Raw genomic sequence first — 22,139 nt, 5'->3', positions numbered from 1 at the left:
TCCCTGGGCTGTAGCTGGGGAAGGATTTATTTCGGGGAACTTTATGAAGCCAGGGCTTCATTTCTTCCAGGGCTGAGAAGCAGTGGTCATTAACCATCAAAGCCTCTTTCCTTCCGGTCTCCAGCCAGCTCTGCACTGAGAAATAAAGGCCTGGCTGCAGAGCAAGGATTAAACACTGCAAGATTTAAGGGCAGGACTGGGGAAGAGGCTGGTCTGCCTGACCTACAAATGGTCCGAAGAAATTGCCTCGGTTTATTGCGAGTGCCATTGCAGGGATGTGCACGGGGCTGGCTTTGATGGCAGGCACAGACATGGGCATTACAGCCAGCACTGCACCCGGGGCTGCAGGAGCCTCTTCCCCAGGTTTTGATTCCCACCCTTAATTAGCTCTTTCAAGTGAGAGGCGAGTTCCAGTCTGAGCAAAGGGAACAGGGAGAAATGCCAGAGTGCTTCCCTGCCCCGAAATCTCCAGGCAGGCAGTGCTCAGAATATGGGTTGGCTCCTTGGTGCTCAAGGATTCTTCTGATGCTCCCTGGCGGGACAAGGACAGACCATGAGGAATGAGGATGGGAGTCTCACTGCAAGGACACTGATCCTGCCTTACTCTGCCCTAATTCCCTTCTACACCCCTCAGTGTCCTTGCTTGACCTTGTGCTGCTCTCATTCTCCCACACTGAAGGGACAAGTCCTTGATTTCAGTTGGGATCTCTGCCTAGACCTGCAAAGCTCCCTGTGGAGCACTGCACAGGGAGAAAGGCTGTGCCCAAATCTGGCTTTGATTTTTTTTGTTTAGCCACAAGGCCTGTGCACGTTCAAAGAGCTGCCTTTAGATTTAAGCTGGGAGCTTCCCACTGGAGTTTCTTTCCTGGGCTCTTAAGCCTCTCCATGCATTTGCATATTTAGTCTGCTCGTGCTCCACACTAATGTTTGCAGTGCTGAACCTCTCCAATTAGGTTTGAAACCACTCAGCCCTGCCTTCTGTGGCTTTAGACAGGAACAAAAAAGGCCAACAGCTTTCTTATGTCCCATGGGGTGAGTCCCAAACCATGAAAACTGGTGTCAGACTGAGTAGGGACAGGACTGGGAGAGAGGGCACGGTGGGGAAAAGTGTTAGAGCATATTTATGAGTGCACATCTTCACTGTGAATCAGAGACATTGCAAAAGAAGCTGGAGATGCTTGAATTAAAAGCAGGAAGTCTGAAGTGTGTAACTAAGTAGGCTGTCCTCTCCTTAAATGAGCCTGCTTAGAGCTGCTGGCAAGACCTGCCTGAGATCAGCTGTGCTGCCTGAGGGAAGAGGTATTAGTGACTTGGCTGCTGAAAGGGGTTGCAGAGTCCAGCCGCTAAGCTTGGAAAATATTGGATGGTTGGTGAAGTATTTTGGAGGCTGGATGTGTGTCTGTGAGAGCCTGCTCTCCTCTGCTGATGTCCTGCTTGCCAGCCAAGCCCCAGCACTGCTGCTCTGCCACTTAGCACATGTGTTAGAGGCAGCTCTCAAACCAATTTCAGAGCCATCAGTGAACCTTTCCCCACGTTTGTGGGGATGTCAAATGTTTCTCTGTGGTGCAAACAGAGGCTTAACCTGCCTATGGTCCGGGCTGGAGCTGAACTTCAGCTTTGCTGCCCTGCCTTTGGCAGCTGCAATCCTGCATGAGAACAGGCTTGGTTGATGTGCTGGGCACTGGGCATTTCAAGGTGACAGAGGAGAGATTTGGATTAGGTGTTAGGGAGAAATTCTTTACACAGAGAGTAGTGAGGCATTGGAACAGCTTGCCCAAGGACACTGTGGCTGTCCTTGGATCCCTGGAAGTGTCCAAAGCCAGGCTGGACAGGGTTTGGGGCAACCTGGGATTCTCTAAACCCCAGCTGAAGATGTCCCTGCCCATGACAGGAGATGGCACTGAATGATCTTTAAGATCCTTTTTGACCCAAGCCATTCTGTGATTCTTGGTGGTATTAGCTGTAGGACTGAGAAGCTGGGTTCACTGCTCTGTCCTTGCCTTGTCAAGTCTGGCTTTTAGTAACAAATATTCTAAATTTTTCTAATATTTCTAACAGGGCAATAACTGACTCAAAAGGAATTCTCCTGACTGGATATTTCTGCTCCTGCCTTGGTGTAATGCTTGCCCAAGGCTATTTCAGGGCTAGAGAAATCTCCTGGGGACCATTCCCAGCACAACTCTCCTAACCTGCAGTGTGAACACAAACAATTCCAGGGATGTGGGGGAGCAGTGCTCTGGTCCCCAGCAGCAGATTCTGCAGCTCCTCTCGTCAGGCAGCTTGGTTACATCTGGAGCTGAGAGATTTGAGGTCAGGAAAGACCTTGGATGGACAAACTTTGTCTCATGGTCAGTATTCAACGAGAGGCGTTGGTTCCCAGATGTCCTGCAGGGTTGGATGTCCTGGAGACTTGTTCCAGCCTGGTTTGCAGAGGTCAAGGCAAAGACAAAACCAAAATAAAACTCTGTGATAAGCCTGTGGTTGCCCCGTGCCAAGTGCCTGTTGTAGATGTCAGCAGTGTGGTAGCAGAATTTCTAGAGTGGGAAAGGTGAAAGTCCAGAGATGAATGGAGAATCCTCAGTGTTCATTCCCCTCCCACCCCTGTGTTACAGCTGTCCTCCCATTCATCTTCAGCATAAATGGAAAAAAAAAAAAAGATAGATTTTTATGTCTGGGCTGTTGATTTGCAAATTGTGGATGTTCACTCAGGTGATGAATGGTCTCAGGTAATACCTCTCTGCAAAAGCAGGATAATAGCTTATATTTAAGCAGTACACTTGACCCCAAATGCTTAGAAATTCATATAATCAGAGAAAAATGAGGCTGGGAAAAAAGGATTCTTATGAGGTCATCTGATTTGCCCTTCTGCCCTACTTATAACGCTTCTGACAGATGTTTGTCTCACCTGTTCTTAACCTCTGGCTATGGAGATTCCTCTCCCTCCCTAAAATCTGTCTGAGCTGTAAGGAAGCTTTCCCTCATGTGGAATCTAAATCTCCTCTCTAGATAGTGAACCCATCCTACTTATGCAGTCAGAGGGCACCTTCAAACCCCGTGGACATGCAGGACGTTGGCAAAGGCAGGGATGCTCTGGAGGGGAAAAACAGACTTTTAGAACAAAAAACCAATTTCATGTTGGGTGAAGAAGGCTGTGATTTCAATATCCTTCATAAATGTTGTAATGGAGCAGCCTGAGCTGGTTGAAGTTATCCCTGCTCATGGCAGGAGGCTGGACTAGATGAACTTTAAAGGTCCCTTCCAACCATTCTGTGGTTCTCTGGTAGTGTTGGGGAATGCTAGATTTAAAAAAAAAGAATAGAGGAGGGGAAAGGGCAATTTGAGAGGAGGATGGGAGATGTAAATGTGTCATTTCAGTACAAGAGTTGATCATTGGGGAATTTGTTGATTGCCATTACAATGAAATAAGATTAATGGCTGCATTTTGAAGCCTGGCGGGAGCTCCACTCCTGGGATGCTTACAGGGGAGGCAGGGGAGCCTTCCCCTCTACCTTGGGGACCAGGCAGGTGAAAGCTGTGAGACAAAAAGTGTGGATGAAGGAGTGCCAGAGCTCACCCCTAGGTCAGGGGTGGATCCATGTGGTGGAAAAGTCTCTCCTCCAACACGAGCTTTCAAAGAAAGGCTCAGCAGTCTCTGTTGTTGGGTCTCAAGGCAGTTTATTGCAAGTTATCTAAAAGATTTTCTTCTGGGGCTGCTGTGGTTTGCTCACAGCTCAGGCAGAGGCACACACACACCCTGACATCCTCTCTGACCCCGACTGCTTCTTCTCTCCCACCCAGGGCTGCTGCTGTCTGTGATATGGGACATTACGTGTGACATGGTTACAGTTTATCCCAATGCCTATTACCTATATTAAATGGTGATTTTCTATATTTTATATGGTACATTACGTGTTACATGTTTACAGTTTTTCCCCAATGCCTATTACCTATATTAAATGGTGATTTTCTATCTTTTATATGGTACATTACGTGTTACATGTTTACAGTTTTTCCCCAATGCCTATTACCTATATTAAATGGTGATTTTCTATCTTTTATATGGTACATTACGTGTTACATGGTTACAGTTTTCCCCAATGCCCATTACCTATATTAAATGGTGATTTTCTATCTTTTATATAGTACATTACGTGTTACATGGTTACAGTTTTCCCCAATGCCTGTTACCTATATTAAATGGTGCTTTTCTACTCTAAACCAATCTGTGAGTGCCAACATCACCAAGAACATGGAGGTGAGGAAGGAGAAAGAGGGAGGACAGGGCAGGCCCAAATCCCAAATCCATCTTAAACCTCTGACCCCCATGTACAAAACCAAAACCCCCTGTACAGCACTCAAAAATTCTTCCCTCTACTCTGTGACTACTTCTACTCTAAAATCTAAATTTTGTGACTTCTTGTTCTTCCTGCAAGGTTGGTAAATCATTCCATGGCTCAAACCCAAAATCCCAGCTGTTTCCAGCTGCCTGCCAGGGTCTCAAATGCTTCTGACCTGGGCCCGGAACAGCCAAAAATGTCTGAGGGACATTTTGAGTTCTGACAGAGGAGGGTACTGGAGACTGACTCCAAAGCAGCCTGAGGGTGTCAGGGCTGTGGGGAGATGGAGAGGAGCAGGGATCCTGCTGGAACTTTGGCTGGCAATGAAGTCCCAAACCCGGGGTGCTGCTGGCATGTGACCCTGGCTGTCAGCTCAGGAGCTGCTCACATCCCAGGGCTGCTCTCCTGGGAGATCCTGGCCTGATCCACCTCCCAGACTAGGAGACTCCAGTCCCTGCCATGGAAAGGTGTCACCTCCACCACTGCAGCTTCCACAAGATATGCAGCACCAATATCTCTCCAAGATAATCAAAGTGTCAGTCCCCAGCTCCTGCCTGGCTTCTGCCTTTTGCTGGTATTTTCCTTTCCTTTTGGCAGGAAATGGGGTTTGACTGTTTAAATTGCTGTATTCAGTCTCTTCCTGTTTTTCATGGCAGAGCTGTCACTTGGGGGAGAACAGAAATGTTTTCAAAGCTGGCTGGCCAACAAAAGACCTTGTGTGAAGAGCTGGGCAATATTTTCCCAACACTTTGCTACCAGAAGTGGATGTTTGGGTCCCAAGCCATTGTCTGACAAGTGACTTGGCTGTGAAGGCTTCCTGTGCTTCTGGTGGCTGGTGGGAACTCCCCAAAACCTCTTTGCAGATGCTGCTGGTGAAATCTCTGAGAGTCCTGCACCATCTCCATGCATTTGTTCCTCGAGTGGGCTCTGCTCTCCTGCTCTCTTCTGCTCTCCCTGCATCCCCTGCCCATCCCCAATGCCCACCAAGCAAGCACTGCTGTTGTCACAGGGTTGAGCTGGATTCAGGAGGAGTTTTTGGATTAGTCCTTCCATGTTGGGCATGTCTGGAGGCCAGCTGGGTGCACAGACATTTTCCTTTGGCAGCATTGGGATGAACACTGCCTGCTCCTTGGGGATGACCCTTGGGCTCCCTCCTGCTCCATCCCACCAGGTTAGGAAGGGCCATTTCCAGCTCAGCTGGTGGAAAGACTTTGTGTAAGGTATGGGACAGTCAGCTTGACTCCTGGCTGAGATTTTTCAGCCTATTTCATATTCCTCTTCCTCCCAGGATTTCTGTTTGCAATCACTGGTGCTAGCAGGGATGGCCAAGATTTTTCAGCCTGTTTCATATTCCTTTTCCTCCCAGGCTTGTGCTCATCATCCCTGGTGTTACCAGGACACAGAACACCTCCGAGACACCAGGATGGGGAGCAGCAGGAGGTTGTTTTATAGGGGGCTTGGCTAAGGCACAAAAATGCAATTTGTAGCCCAGGGTCTCCTGGATCTTAGTGCTGTGCCCATCTGTTGCAGGAGGAGGAAATCTCTTCCTTGCTCTTACATTCCTCTCTGGCACGCTGGGCAGAAGAACAGGGTCATTTAGAAAGAAGGACCAGCTGGAGCTGCTGGAAAGAAGGGGTGTTTCGAGAGAAAAAAATCACTTTACAAGCAAAAAAGCAGGAATTGTCATCCCTATCTGCCATTTCTCCCACTTTCCATTAAAAGAGAAAGGCTGGGGAAAAGGAGTGTTAGCTTTTGCTTAGTCCTGGGGAAGAGGAAGGTGTGGAAGGAGGTCCATGCATTCCAGGTGCTTTGGCATCTTGCCCATTTCTCCTGGCTGGATTGGTGAGTACATGAGCCTGACTCTTTCCCAAGGGAATGGATCAATCACAGGGATGAGTTATCAGTTTCATTTTACCTCATAGTCTCCCTGTTTGCCAGCTGGGCTATCCTAAGTAAATCCCTTTGTATGTGTCAGTGGCACTGGTGCTTGCACAACAGCATTTTTTGCTCGTCCCAGCTGGACAGACCATGCAAAAATTTTGTGTACACATCTTTATTCCAAATTTTACAGGCTGGTGTTTCTGATTCAAAGGGTTTGTGAGCAGGCGAGGTCAGTTCTTGGTGTCAATTTTTAACAGCGTTTTCTTCTTTTTCCTCTGAAAATGCAAATAAGAGCAGGAAACCCCCGCAAAAACGATAAAGTTCAGTTTTTGGAAGGGCAGGACCCTCAGCAATGCTGTAATGCCTCTCTGGGAATGCTCACTGGAGACTGGGAGCTGGAGCAAACAGGCTGCTGCCTGCCAGATCTGTGTTTGTGCACTCGGTCACATCGGTTTGTGTTGGATGCCGTGCGTGGCGTGTGCTCTGCTGGGCCAGCAGCTGCGATAAGAGGTGACAAGTGTCCTCCTGCCCACACTGGGGCTGGAATCTGAGCTGGGGAGGGAGAGGGACACAATCACTTCTGGTTGTGATAAGAGTGAGTTATAACATCTGTATTGTCTCACCCTTCTGATGAGACGGAAAATAAAAGTTTTTAAACCTTTCCTCTTAGTTTCCCCATCTCCAAGTCACAAAAGGGTATAATCTGACAGGGCTCTGCTCAGAGTTTCTGCAACTGAGCTCTGGGATTTGCAAATCTCCCTCTGCACCTTCATTTCCAGCAAGGTCTGAGCATCACCTCCCCTGCAGAGCTGGCTCTGCTCTGAGCAAAAAGTTTCCACAGACAGAAATCCCCACGTGAGCAGCTCAGGGAGCTCTCTTCAGGAACACAGCTGGTATTTCTCATGCTTGTGCTGGAAGTGGCCAGAGATGTCTGGGGCCGTGCTCTTTGGAGAGCAGCTGAGTTCATGTCTCCAGTGCTCCCAGTAAAGTCCTGCCCTCTCTGAACTGGGATTGGGAAATTCTCCCCACTGGGAGGTGAGCTCAGGCAGTGTGTGGGTGCATCTCTTTGCCCTGGGTGATAGTTCCCTCTCCCAGCCACCTCTCTGCTCTCAGCCAGCAGGGATAAGGACAGGTCCCTGCCTCTGCAAAGTGCTCTGTGCTCCAGGCAGGGAAACACGTGGCTTTGGGTGCTCTGAGGGAGAGCAAAACAAAAACTCTTAATCCCCTACATCAACAGAAGCTTGCACTTAAGAGCTGTAAATCAGGGCCTATTTGCGTGGAGAGGATGATTGCATTTGAGGTATTAAATAGGTTTCTCAGTATTAAACACCTGTCCTTGAAAGGATACTGCCTGACCAGTGGATGCAGAAAGAATTCCGGCAGTAATTAATTACCTTCACCCCGAAACACCCCCCCATGAAACCTCTCCTTCACAAATCCTCATTGTCCTGGGGGAAAAAAACCCAAACATGCATTGGAAACAACCTTCCCAAAACCATTTATTTCCTTCCAAAGCATAAACCAGGAGGAAACCCTCTGCCTTGAAGTGGCTGGGCGCCAAACCCTCTCACAGAGCTGATCTCTCACGTCTGGGTGACCCCGCTCGCACAAAATGTTCATTGAGGGCAGAGCCGGACCCGAGTCTGCTGTATCTGAGATATTCCAGGCACAGCTGCCTCCCCCACCATCCCTTCCATCTCCGCACCACTTTGGCTCTTCCTGAGCAGCTCAGCACCACCCCAGCTCCTGCTGGTCCCTGGTGGGCAGGTGAGCCAAGTGCCAGCCCCTCCATCCCCGCCCGCGCCGCCTCCCTGCGCTCCCTGCCGCACGGACAATTACATTTATTTCTGGGAACTGCTCTTTGCTGCTTCCCCTGCCAGCAACCCAGGCTGTTTTCTTCTGTGGTCGAGCCCTGCGGTCGTCTGTGGCTCAGCTTTGCATTTTTGGAGGCCTCCACATGATCTCCTCACATTCTCTTCCGCGCCAGGAGATTGGCGACTTCGCGGAGCTGACCTCGCGTTGCCTCGCCAGGAGGTCGCCTGGCAGGCCAAGGGGAATGCTTGTGCAAGAGGGGTTTTTTTTAAATTTAATAATAATATTAAAAAAAAGGCAGAATGCAAAGCCCAGATGTCCTGGAAGAGCCAGAAGCAAAATGACTCCAGCTCCCTTGGTGAGGCTGATGCTATTTAAAGCAGCCGGAGCAGGGGAGGTTGTACAATGCCCATTCTGTTGAGGAGAGGGTCGAGGGGGTGCTGGATTCAGCTTTGCTCTCTGGGATAAATTCTGCACAGACCCTTCCTCCCTTGCCTGGTGCCAGTGGAGCTGTCAGGGTGAAACACAGTGCAGGCTCTGTCTCAGAACTTGGAGGCTCAGTGAAGATATTCACCCTCTGGGAGTGATCTGGTGTGTGTGTCTGTTTATTTATATTCCAGGAGTATAACATAAGACTTACTTGTTTTTCCCTCCCTGAAATGTCTCTATTTATCCAAATTGCATGGATGGGTTCCTATTGTACCTGATAGGATAACACAGATATTGAAGGACTGGTAGTGTGGAGATGGAGATGAAAAAAGCTGTTTTACTCACAGAGAGATGCCTGAATCACATCTGACCATATTTCTGCCCCAGACACTCCCAGCCTTGCACCTGCATGGCTTTGCTGTTGTAGGACATAGGTTTTGCTCTAAGTTTGTTTGAGAAGCATTTTATTATGAATGGGACAATCTTTGGGTAGCCTGGCAACAACTTTCAGACAAAATTTGGTGTTTGCAGAGCCAGCACAGACCTAGCTGAGTAGCTGTATCCAGGTTCAGGATGGAGCTGGAGTTCCATCTCTGGAAGTGTTCAAGGCCAGTCTGGATGAGGCTTTGAACAGCCTGGTCCAGTGAAAGTTGTCCCTGCTCATGGCACGGGGTGGGACTGAGTGGTCTTTAAAGTCCCTTTCAAGCCAAACCATCCGATGATTCTTTATTTAAAGAAATGCTCAACACTAGAAAAGGCAAGACAGCCAAACAGGACTGAAACTAAATGGTAAAGAGTTTCCTCTGTTTCCTCCGTGCAGCACTGGGAGCTGGTGCAGCTGATGGAACATGTGGGTGACATTAGATCAGTAGGAACAACACTGCATTTCCCCGTTTCAATGTCATTACCCCGTCATTGTCAGTGATCCAAATTATAATAGGATTTGTACAGCTGATTTATCCTGTAAACAAGCAATATTAGCCAGGCACGTATTTAGACAAGGAGAGAGAGTGGGAGAGGCAGAGTGAGGGAATGTGCAGAAGAGAATAATAAAAATTCACTTTTCCTAATGAAGGATTGACCTGGTACCCTTGGGTTGGGGTCGTTGCTGGGGATCCCACTTCAGGAAACAACAGGGCTGTGACTGTGATGGTGTCCCTGCTCCCAGGGCTGGCTGCAGCCTCCCAGTTGCTCAGTCCTGCTTCCAGATTTGGGAGCAGTTGGAGCTTCAGTGAATTCACGCTGCTGCCTGGTACAAAGCTCTGAATTCCTTGATCTGCACAGATAAGCAGCTACAAGCGGGAGATCTTCCCTTTCAGGGCTCGAGTGCTTTAGTTTGTTGTTTAAACTGATAACCAGCCTTTTTTAAATTCATCTTCTGTGAGATGATGGGACCAGACACATCTTGATTTGCCCTGATACAGATGCCAGCCCTGGATCTCGACTCTGTTATTTGTTGAGTGAGCTGAGCTCTCACCATTTCCCGGTGCTGAAGAGCAGCAGCACATACATCTCACTCATTACAGTACTTAAATCACCTTTGCAGGACCATGGTGAGGCTTAATTAATGCTTTTCAAAGGCTCAGGGCTCTCGGGGTGAAGGTGTTGCCTGCATGCAAAGCAGCCTTGTTGTTTCATTTCTGCAGCGCTGTTGGCACGGGTGGCACTTTGCAGCCCAAATGATGACTTTTTTTTTTCCCCCCTGTGTAACAAAATAATAATTATAGCAATTGTGACACAGTGAATGGCTGGTGGTGCCATCAAAAGGAGGCATCCAGACTTTATCTGACCAGGTGCTAGTGTGCAGTCAATAGGAATGAGAGGGCTGATCAGGGAAATGGGACATCCTTTTGGATGAAATGCAGCACCTTCTCTCTGAGGTGTCTTTCTGCTTACACAAAACTCCCTTTTCACCTAAGATTTCATCTCTCTGGGACTCATTCTTCCCCTGTCAACCACAGCAGCACCAGAGAATATCAGTGCTGCTGTGTTTCAGGTGTGTAACAGAGCTTCGCTCCTGGAGTAAGTTCTTACAGAAGGGCTCTAGCAGCTTATTTGATCAATACTTCCCTTCTGAAAAATCCCTAAATGCTTATTTGCCCAACAGTCTGTGGCAGTTTCAAAGGCAGAGTCTCCACACTCAATAATCTCTTTTTTTTGGGGAGTGTGAAAAATTTTAAGTGAATTTTTCAAAGCACTGATCTGAGAGCCACGGAGATTTATATTCTTCTGTTTATCCTTCAACGCCTCAGCCATATGATGCTCTGAGCCAGCAAGGGGGAGTTCATGGGACCACAGGAAAGCTCAGCTTCCTTTTGCACCTTTTTCAGGCACACTTGCTGCTCTTCAGGTCACATCCATCCTTCTGGCTTGTAGGAACGAGCCTCAGTGGCCACACAGCTTTGGGGTGTGGTTTCCAGCCCGCCTCCATGGCTTGGAGTGCTGAGATTTGGAATTGTGATGCTGGAAATTTTCTGAAGAGGTGGAAGTGCAATATGCAAAAGGGAGATTTGGCTGACACAGTGATGTTTGGGATTTGGAATGGGAAGATTTCCATGAATTGAATATTTTATTTATTATGTTTTATTAGCTCGGTCTGCATTGCTGCTGGAGGTACTGTCCCTTCTCTGTGCCTACATCAGACTTCTGGAGTTTAACCAAGGCACTGGAAATACCACTTAAATCACAATATGACTTTCCTTCATGGGGAATATGAACAATTTCCCTCTAATCACAGCATCTTAGAATGGTTATGTTGGAAAGGACCTTAAAACTCATCCAGTTCCATCCCCCTGCCATGGACAGGACATATCCCACTAGAGCAGGTTGCTCAGAGCCCACAGCAGCCCAGTGCTGCTTCCAGAGCAGTCCCAGCAAAAGTGGGAACCAGAGACAGACAACAAGGAAAAAAAATAATCTTTGCAATTGTGTTGCCATGGCTGTGACAGGGTCAGCAGATTCTGAAAGTAGGGGTCTGCATCTCCGGCGTGTGGCACAAAAAGTAAGGAAAGCAGCCAGAATTGTTTAAATTTTGTATTACTGGGCTCTAAAAAATGTGTAGGGGCTCACTAATGGATTTAGCTTGTGCACATCTTTGGGCACTGCAATCACTTGGAAAGGCAGGACTTGGAGGATGTTACATTTATAGCACAAATTTACAGCACAATTCCTTTTGTCCACAATTACTGATAATCACCCAGCTCTGCTGAGGAAAAGGCCTGAAGACTGAAGGAACCTGTTGCTCTCTGCAAGAAAGGCAGCCTCCTCTTCAGGAAATTGCAAATTTTACGACGTGGAGGAACATGGTGTAGGATTGTTGGGGAGCCTTACACTCACAGCAGAGCAGGAACATAAATGCAGGCATAAAAAGTCTGTACTCCATTAAGATTCTGCAGCACTCTGGAAACTTGACACCAGTCCTTGAACTGATGCTTAAACTACAGACCTAGAAACCAAATGCCTGAACCAGTTCTAGTCAATTTGAGTAACTTTCCCTCTTGTTCTTGCGTTCCTGAACTGTCTGAACGCAAACCTCTCAGCACAGTGGGTGCAATTTCCCTGTAATTGGTAAAGTTACTGTAACTGCACTGTCATTTGCATATGGTGACATGTAATTGCACAGTAACCACTGCTGTGGGTGCACAAGTGAAAAGCAGCGTGCAATTAAAATGTATTTCCAAAGGCTGGCTCTCGATCCAGCCTCTGTTATATCACAGAGCACCCTGGGGAAACGGGGCTGGGTATTTTTGGAGGTCATTACACTCCAGAACAACCACTGAAGAGGGGTGGGTTGGTGATCTGTGCTATCTTTGGTCGCTGCCCATCTCTTTGCCCACAGAATTTTGAACTGTAGATGACAAAGATCTGCAACCAGGCAAAGCTGCTGCCTTTCCACTGCCAGGAATGGCTGGGATGGGGAGGGCAGTGACAGGCATCAAATTCCAGGAATGGCAGGAGGGGAAAGCCAGAGGGGCCCTGTCCATGCTGCACTGGGATTTCACAGCTCAGCACAGCAGCAGGATGAAACCTGATGGTTCTGCTGAGGTTCTGTGGGGAGAAAGGGCAGCTGGACCAAAATCCACTGATTTCACAGGAGGCAGCATGGCCAGAAGCAGAGATACTGCAGGAGGGAGAGTCCATCCAGCTTCAGGAATGCCAAGTATTAATGCCATGGGCAGGGCAAAGCAGCATCCAACCAGGAGTTCACCTTGCACTCAAACCATGCTCAAACCACCACGATGATGTGTGCAGGCAACAGGAGAAGCACAAGCCTTGGGTGCCATCCTGCTTCTGCTGGAATTTAAAGTCCTGTGGTTTGCAGGGAGATGGTTTCCATTATTTCCAGCTCCACACTGTGGGGATTTATGGTTCACCCCTGCTCCAGGCGTCCTAGACCCTAAATTTCTTAGCTTGTGTTTCTTCAAATACCATGAAGCTCCTGCTGAGAGGTTTTTCTGTGTTTGCCATCTCTCTAGATTTTAAAATATCCTGTAGAGTGGACATGTGCCCACCTTCAGCCTCACTCAGCCCTTGCAGTCAGGCAGGAAAGGAGATCCTGCAGTCAGGCGATGGAAAAGACCTTGGATGTCTCCTTGCAAAGACTCAAAAGCCTGTAACTGTTGATTTCTTACTGCTGCTGGCTCTCTGGCCCTGCTGGCAGCACAGCCATCCATTAATGTGTGTTCCCTCCATCCTCTGCACCAGCCAAGCCTGAGATAACAGGAGAGAGGAGCCAAGTACCTGCCACCACATGGAGACAGGGCTGTTAGGTATTAGCTGTAAATCAAAGGCAAGACTTGGCCACTGGGACAGCCTTTATCCCTGGTGAGTCTGTGGAATTGCTTTGGAGCCTGCTGAGATATCTGGGAAAAAAGGCTTTGATTGAGGAGGAAGATTCTGCTGGAGTGAAAGCAAGGAGGAGTGAGGGGTGGCTAATCCTTTATCGAGGCTCTTCCCCAAATGTGGATTAAGCTGTGTTTGATTATCAGAGGGTGTTTCAGAGGCAAACAGTGAAAGCAGATGTTTAAGGGACAATTGGTGTGCTATGAGCACTGTTTGCCCATGTCCCCTGATGTTTGGTGCTTCTGCCACTCGTGCTGGGAATGAGATGAGGACAGGGAAGGAGGTGATGCAATCAAATCTCCAACCCTCCTGCTGAATTTGGGGGTTTTGGGGGCTCAGCCAATCCCTCCAGGACTGAGCCAGCACCAGCTTTGTAAACCCATCCTCTCCAGGAGGGCTTGGATGTGTTAATTATTTATTTGATAGGCTTAATCCTGGAGGAGGGAAACGCCTGCCAGAATCCTGTAAATCAGGTTCATTCTTTTGCTCATCCTTCCTATTTCAGTGGTGACTGTGACACTTGGCCATGGTGTCATGGCTGCAGATGGTCGGTGACACAGGCAGAGGTGGCAGGAGCAGAACACAACCAGGTAGAGAGGCAGCTGGAGGGGCAGGGAAGGGCATTTATTTATACCCTGGGAGCTGCCAATCCGTCTCAGATGAAGGTATTTTGGCTGTGCACAGCACCTTCCAAACCTGTGCTTCTCAGTTTCCCTGGGGCAGGGTGGTGGTGAGGAACATTCCCTCATTTGCAAGTGGGAATTCTGTGTGGGATGATGCTGAAGTGATTGATCCCAGCCCAGCATTCCAACTGCAGTTTCCTTCCAAGTTACCTGCTGGCTGGGACTTTCTGGTTTGCATTTTAACTGCTCGGGATGTGAGAATTGCTGATATTATTCCCACCTCTTTAGACCTTCCCTTTGCCTCTCCTTGCTATCCCAGCCACCGTTAGAAGTGAATTCATGCCCTCACCTCCTCCTTCATTCTGGAAAGTCGTTAACATGAAATTGCCAGGCAGAGAAGCTCCAGAGAGTTTAACGTGGCTACTTTATATTGCTGCTAGGAGTGTCTGGAATTGAAAATAAACCTGTGCTTGCAACTCCTGACCCTTTCATCATAAATCCAAACTTCCTTACGTGTCTCTCTTTGCTGCAGAAGATGACTGTATTTCTACAAAGCTGCTGAGAGCCACAGCTGTGCAGGAGCCTGGTGGTGTTTATTTGTAGGGTTTTGCTTGCTGGCTTTTTTTTTTTTTTTTTTTGGCAGATGATTCCCAGAAGAAATAACCCAAATATGTTCAATGAAAATAGTTTTCGTGTGGCGTGTGGCTTGCTGGCCTCGCTCCTGTTCCTGGGGGAGGGTTATGGCAAACCACAACGCTGTGATTGCTCCTCTGGCACCCAACCAGCAGCACGTGAGTGGACACAGAGTTCTAGAACAGTTTGGGTTGCAAATGACCTAAAGACCATCAAATTCCACCCCCTGCCATGGCAGGGACACCTTTCACTCTCCCAGGGTGCTCCAAGCCCTCCAAACTGGCCTTGGACACTTCCAGGGATCCAGGGGCAGCCACAGCTTCTCTGGGCAACCTGTGCCAGGGCCTCCCCACCCTCATCATAAACAATTTCTTCTTTAAACCTAGTGTGACTCTGCCTTCTTTAAAAAATCTACCCCCTATTTCTACTTAAGTCCTTCTTATAAGCATGTGCTCTCCTGTAAGTAATATCAGGGGAAAAAAGATGATATAAATAGGCTTAAATTTAATTTTGTGTCTGTGTGGGATTATCAACCCCATTAAGGGTAGGTCTGAGTTCAGCTGGAGCCCCACCCAGGGGCAATTAGATTAATGAGACCTCAACAGGCCGCAAATCAGCCACAGGTGCTTGTGCTTAACGCTGTGATTTTGGGGGCTGTGTCCTCCCAGGCTCCTTCCTGGGTTTGGGAGGATCTGGATTGGGTAGAAAGGCAGCCAGATGATTGTATAGATCCTTTCTGATCTCAAATACTTCAGCTGGAGGGGTTGGTTTTGGCTGTGTTCCTCCAGGGAGGATGCCTTCGACTGTGGCAGCTCTCCTGGATTTATCTCATTCTGCTGTTTGTGAGAGTAATTTTCTCTGGTTTTGGATGGAGCTTTGCACCCTGCACCTTAGGTAAGATGACTGCTGGCCCTATGAAGCTTTTCATCGTCTTGGTGGTGAAGAAAGCTGTCTTGTTTTCCTTGGAAACTTTCCTCCCTTTCCCCTCTTTCCACTGTTTGGGAGTTTCTTGCTTTCAGCCTGAAGTGATTCTATTCAGCTTGTCAGGCCATCAGAGTGAGCACTGAGGCAGTTTGATTATAGCCCTGAAACACAAATTGTGTGTCAGAGCCCAGGCCATCCCTCTGTCTGCCCTGGCTGTCTCCAGACCCTGGCAGGGGGCTCAGAGACCTTGGCAAGAAGTCAAAAACACCTGTGGCTTCCATTTTAGCCTGTGGAAAAGCTGCCAACTCTATATGAGGAATTACAAGCCACAAGGGTTTGAGTAGTGTGATATTTGAATTAACACAGGGTAAAAAAGTAGAATTTTGGGGTTTTTAGAATATAGTTCTGGGGTTCCAGATGGAGGGATTTGGGCGTGTCCTGACCTTCTTCTCCTTCTTGCCCTCCGTGTCTTGGTGTGATGGTGACTCTTTTCTTTTGCTTTAAGGTAGAGGCACACTGTCCAACATAGATTATAGATATTGACACGTTATTGCAAACATTGTACAGGTAGTTTTGAGTATACAATGTTAACTCTGCCTGAGGCAACACACAGAATGCCATGGTCTCCTTGCTAGACAGAGCTCAACAGATCAGAGAAAGAATGTTATAGGTAAGGAAAAATAAACAACCTTGAGAAGCTGATCCTACACATTCTAGACTCCTTCTTTGGCTGCACGGGCTGGGAAAAAAGGACTTTTGCACTCTTGGGGCCATCCCAGCACTGCAGACCCTGAAACTTTGCTCATCTCTGAGCTTAAGAGTTTCTGGGCAAACTGAGCCTGACTTGAAGACCTGGATTCTTGGATCTGACATCCATAGGACAGTTCAGGTTGGAGGGACATCGAGTGGCCATACAGTTGTGCTGAGGGGATTGTATTTAGGCTGAAGGGTTCATCTGGAATAGTTTTGTGGCCACCTGGCTCTGCTGGAAGGTGCATTTCCAGTTTGGTTGGGTGGTTCTTTCTCTGACACGCCTCCTTTCTCCTGCTGATAATGGATTTATTTCCATGTACTAGAGCTTGCAGATTTATCCTGGACTTGTTGCTGTCGTTTTGGACTTGCAGCATCCTGCCTGCTGCTGCTGGAGGCTGCTGATCTGCTCCCTAATTGCTCTTTGAGCCTGTGTTTTAGCTCTGCTAAAAAGGGCAGTCCACAAACACTAATGACTCCTGCAGGCCAGAGCTCAGGCTAGCTGATCCCTCCTAATGGCTCTTTGAATTCCTCCTAGGTTTTATGTATTTATAAACACATTTAGGATGCATTATTCTTCTATTCAGCAAAACCATCTGTAATTATTGCCTGTAATTGCTGGGTGAGGATAAAATGAATCAACTATCAGGCTTTTACTGCTCGTGAACTCAAGCAGGGACCATCACTTTTTTTTTAGCCGTGTTTCCAGGAACATATGAGTTCAAAGAAAATTGTCATGGTCCTTTAGTACTGATGTATCACAACTAGGCAACCTTCCTGTACACTTCATTATTGCTTTTCTAGGCTTTAGCAAAGCATTTTAAGTGGATGCTTAACTTGAAATTTGTGAGCAGCCCCAGAGGAGTTAATAAAGTCCAACTGCTCTGGCAGTTGTGTGCTGGGATATTTGGAGTTTTATTTGATTTATTCAGTGAGGTGTATTAGCTTCACCTGCCTTGATGGTGCCTGAAGGTAGAAGATCTGCCTGTGCCATGTTCCTGCTGCATTTCTGGAACATCCTGAAGCCCAAGGAAATACCCTTTATAACTGGACATGACATTCACTTAAGTGAAAGGTTCCCAGTGAAGCATCCACCTGCTGAAAATGCTGCCGAGTTCGAATGCAGTGGGTGTTGGAGCTCAGGCAGCAGTATTGATAAAAAAAACAAAAAAAAAGCTAAAAAGCTGGAAAGTCCCCGTGGTAGCTGTGGAAATTTCCCTCCTCTTCAGGAAATTACAGCATCCCAGTTAAATCACAGAATGGTTTGGGTTGGAAGGTGCCTTCAAGGAAGGAAGGAAACATGGGTGCTAATGTCCTTACAAACAACTCGAAGGGTGACGGGTCTTTAGGAGGAGTAGGTGTTAATATTTTTGAAATGGGCCTAAATGTCTCCAGCAACCACAAAACCCGGGAATTTTAACTAGGGTTTGAACTCGTGAACTTTAGGGTTGGATAAAGGGGTGTGGGTAAAGTCTGTGGGACTGCTGGTGGATCCCCCGAAGCCAGAACTGCTGAGTTTTGGGGGAGATGCTGGGTTCAAGGGGGGATATGTGGTAGGTGGTTTGGGAAGGCTGCACCTTCCTGGTACTGGGGAAAGGAAGAGGGTGAGTTTGGGATAAAAGGAGGCTGCATCATCTGAAGCCTTGAGAGAGAAAACCCCATGGGGGTATGTCCCTGTGGGGTCACTCTCTATTTATTTGAATAAAGTTGCAGAACTCCTCTGTCTCCTTTATGGACTATTGTAAATGCAGGTGAACCCGATGGGAAGAAATGGTGATGTCTGACTCCAGTTCAGAAGGCTGAATGATTTCTTTATTATAACTATACATTAATATGCTATTTAAAGGAGATACTCAAACTACACACCTACTTTTTCTAACTACCATCTCTAACTCACAACCTGTGACCCTCTCTGAGTCCAGCCCCAGGTGGGTTGGATTGGCCATCAGCTCAAACAATCCTCACCAGAATCCAATCCAGCAATCACCCCAGGGAAACAATTCTCCAACCACATTCCACATGGGAAAAACAAGGAGCAGAAATACAAATTGTTTTTCTTTCTTCTGTGCTTCTCTATGAAAAATCCTGAGAGAGAGAAGAATGCCTGCCATAATAGACACTGGCTTTTCACAGCATTTTTTCCCCCTCGCCATCTGGTCCCACCCCTCTGCCATGGTCTCACCTTCACCTATCCCAGGGTGCTCCAAGCCCTGTCTCACCTGGCCTTGGACACTCCCAGGGATCCAGGGGCAGCCACAGCTTCTCTGGACTACGTGTGCCAGGACCTCACTACACCCACAGCCAAAAATTTCTCCCCATCTAATGCTGCTCTCCAGCAGTTTGAAGCAATTGCCTCTTGTCCTGTCCCTCCATCCCTTGTCCCAAGTTCTGCCCCAGCTCTCTTGGAGCCTCATCAGGTACTGGAAAGGGCTTTAAGTTCAAGGTATTCAATTCTTACCATGGTCCTTTTTACAGATTTAGCCTGGGCTGACCATCTGACTCTCTCTTGCTTAGACAATGCCTGGACACTCCTTGGAGGATAATTTCCAAGATGTAACATAAGCAACCTTACTGAGTTTAGAATTGGGATTTATTTAGTGGTTATTTAGGCTTTGTAGATGTGATCCTTAGTGTTGGATCCTGGGTCCAGAGGACAGGTCAGGATCCATTTTATTTGCCAGTGCAGATTTATTTTTTTTGACAGAACTTAGGGAAGTTTAAGACATTTTCAGCAGACTTCCACTTGATTGGTGAGTCTTGACTGGCAAAACTGACTGGTAAAGCAGTAGGAAAAAGGCTTCATGTAATGTATCCTGCTGGGCTGTCATTCAAGAGAACCAACTTTCCACTTCTGCTTCTGGCTGTAACTCATTGTGTAACTTCAGAGAGGTTTTTTCTTTTTTCCACCTCTTTCTCCAGTCCTTGTTGATTTTTTTGTCAGCCTGCATAAATTACAGCCACGTTATGCAATAGATGGATACTTCCCAAATGGCAAAAATTTTGGTGACTTCAGCTGTTTACCCTCTTCTTCTTTCTTCCTTTGCAGCTGTTAACAATCGATGACAATTTCTGTGGCCTGGATATGAACGCCCCCTTGGGAGTATCATCCATGGTGAGAGGGCTCCCCATTTTCACCGAGGATGGGGACAGGATGACCTCGGTGATTGCCTACGTCTACAAGAACCACTCCCTGGCTTTCGTGGGCACCAAGAGTGGGAAGCTCAAGAAGGTAAGACCTGCGTGGTCCTCTAACTCAGATTTTCATATTTTTGTGGCGATTTAAGTGTTGAATCGAGCGTGAGCGCAGTCCTTGTCCTAAGGTGCTCCTGTTTTGAGGATTAAAAAATGGTTTGGTTGGCAAAAAAACTGTGTTTCACCCTCAAGGGATAGAGATGATCTGAGAAAGGATAAAATCCTCCTTCCAAATGGTTATTCATCAAGAAATTAATGCTTCAGAAGTCAAACCACAGCCCCAGTCGCAGATGGACGTGATGTAATTTGCATCCAGCAGGATTTTCGGTGTTCGGACCATCTCTAATTGAGCCATTGATCACAGGGTGTCTGTGCACGCTGGAGAAAAACTGACTGGGGCTGAAGTTTGGGAAACAGGAATTATGCTCTGGAGATCTTTCTTCAGAGCAGTGTGACCAGGCTGTGATTTCACCACGAGCCCAGCACGGGGTTAGCGGCCGCCCCGTTGACGTCAGGCTGGGGGTTTGTACTGAGGGAAGAGGGTTTGCATCAAAGGAAAGCTGTGTCCTGAGCCATAATGGGGTTTATGTTTATGCTTGATGCTGCACAAACAGAATCAAGAGCGTGTTTGTGCTCCTCTCTGGGCATTCTCACTGGAAATGTGCCCATGGCGTGGCTGGGGTTTGCCTTGTGAAGCCCTCAGAGAGGCTGGAGAGGTGGGATCCTCTGCCTGTGGCTTTCCCAAGGAAAGGAGAGTTGTTGGAAGTAGGCTAATGATGGGCACTGCCTCCATTTCAGCCCCTCTGTGCCAGTCTGACAGTGTTGGTCTGAATGTTCAGCCCAGGAGTGTGGTAAAACATTGCCTGTGCAAGGAGATGGTGGCTTGGCCGTGGTAATGGAGATTTGGGAGAAGCTGGGAAGGGAGGTTAGCAGAGCCTGGTGATGCTTTATGATGTTTCCTCTTTAAATCCCTTTTGCAAGTAAAGACTTCCAAGTTGGGGCAAATAAAGTGCTGTGAAAAGGTGACCCACTGTGCCTTGTGGGGAGTGAAGGGAGTTGGTTCATGGATGCTTGGGGATAGTCTGGAATCTCTGGTTTTATTCCTCTACCTGTTTCTTCACTTGAAAAGCAAATCTGGGCTGTAAATTCAGATGGCATTTCCCCCATGCAGAGGGAGGAATGGGATCCTGCCCACTGGCAAATGTCTCTGGCTTTGCTCGAAGCAGAGGAAAGGCTGCTCCTGTTTTTGAAAAGAAAATATGGTGGGATATTTTTTTATTCAGGCATGTGAAAAAAGAGCCAAATTGTTTTTAAAATGGTCATAATAAAAATAATCTTCCCTGGCTAATTAGCTTTTGCTTCCCTGTCATGTGTGATATCATAATAAACTGTTCAGTTCTCCAGTCAGTGTCTTGGATGGAGGGAAATGGGGCAGCTGAGATCTGAATGGTAAATATCAAAAAGACCTAAACTCTTAATGACTGCTCTCCCTGCTCTCACAAGCTTTTGGTTGGGTTTTTTTTTTGGCTTCAGAAGAAGAAAACTCAGCCACAGCTCTGTCTTTGCCTTTGCAGGTCGCATTGCAGAGTCCAAGATCTGATTCCTTTTTAATAGGGGAAAATAGGAGAGAAAGCTTTCTGTGCTTTATGGAGTGTGGTAGGGAGCAGGGACAGCCTTATAGGGTAAAGAATGAGGAGAGCTGAAGTGGCTGATGTAACTTGAGAAAGGGAATAAAATGAAGCTTTTTCCTAACACACTGAATGTTCTACTTGTGGTAGTTCTCACTTTGGGTGAGTTGGAGCAGGGCTGGAATTTGCTCAGGTGAATGAATTTCCCCCAAGCAGGCAGAACAGAAAACAAAATGAGACTCCTTCACATAACCACGTGTGATTGTTTTGGACCAGTTGATCCAGACTCCTGGAAAAACCTGTAGGTGCTATAGGTTCAGCCCAATCCTTGCTGTGGCTTCTGCAATTCCCAACTCTCCTCCTCACATTTGCCCCTTCCAGTGCTCCTGAGGGTGCCTGACCCTGGGACAGCAACCTGTCACCTCCTCTGGGTGGTTTGGCACTCGGGATTTTCCCTTGATGCTCCTTGACCCCTGCCATGAACCTTTGGATGCTGTTTTCCACCTTGGCTCACCAGTCAGGTGCTGCCAGGAAAACTCTGCACTGGGACTACAGCTCCAGCAGAATCCATTATTTTAGCACAATGTTTGTTTTCTGCTCAAAAACAGTGGTAAATTGGAGTAAGCCTTGTAGGATTAGATGAAACTCCTGGACAAATCCCAGGAGCTGGGATGTTTTTTTTTGTTTGTTTGTGCTGTTGGGTTCTACCAGGCGTGTCACACTCTGCTGCTTCTCCTGGTGCAGTGCAGCTCCTCGGTCAAGCTGCAGTGGAATATTTTGGATGGCATGAAAGAGGAGTTCTGAGATTATCCCCAAGATAGCAGGATTTATTCTGTGCTCAGAAGACTTGCTGCAAGTCATTACAAGATGGTTTTGGAGAAACTTTGCTGCTTTTTTTTTTTTTTCCCCGCAGTTTCAGTATTTTCCTCTCTGTGTGGGTTTTTTTTTTAATGTTTGAAAGTGGCAGACTGTGCATCAGATTTTGATTTATGCGATCCATGAATGCTCTGCAAAATACCCACAGTCATAAAGCAATATCTGTTAGTTGATATACAAATGTCACATGTGTCAAAGGAATTTATCCAGTG

General features: G+C 47.4%; 1 protein-coding gene across 4 annotated transcripts in view; it reads left to right on the top strand.

Moving 5' to 3' along the window:
* The window catches only part of PLXNA4 (plexin A4), a 476,129-nt gene that overhangs the window by 32,647 nt on the left and 421,343 nt on the right, over positions 1 to 22,139 (top strand). For all 4 annotated transcript variants that reach the window (XM_085569917.1, XM_085569916.1, XM_077783705.2 and 1 more), the window contains exon 3: positions 19,278 to 19,460. In XM_085569917.1, the coding sequence (XP_085426043.1) occupies positions 19,278 to 19,460 (183 nt within the window). The remainder of the gene's footprint in view (positions 1 to 19,277; positions 19,461 to 22,139) is intronic.

Source organism: Lonchura striata, chromosome 1A, assembly GCF_050655825.1.
Source record: "Lonchura striata isolate lonStrDom1 chromosome 1A, ASM5065582v1, whole genome shotgun sequence".
NCBI lineage: Eukaryota > Metazoa > Chordata > Aves > Passeriformes > Estrildidae > Lonchura > Lonchura striata.
Note: the sequence above shows the minus strand (reverse complement) of the source record. Positions and strands in the feature narration are given on the sequence as shown.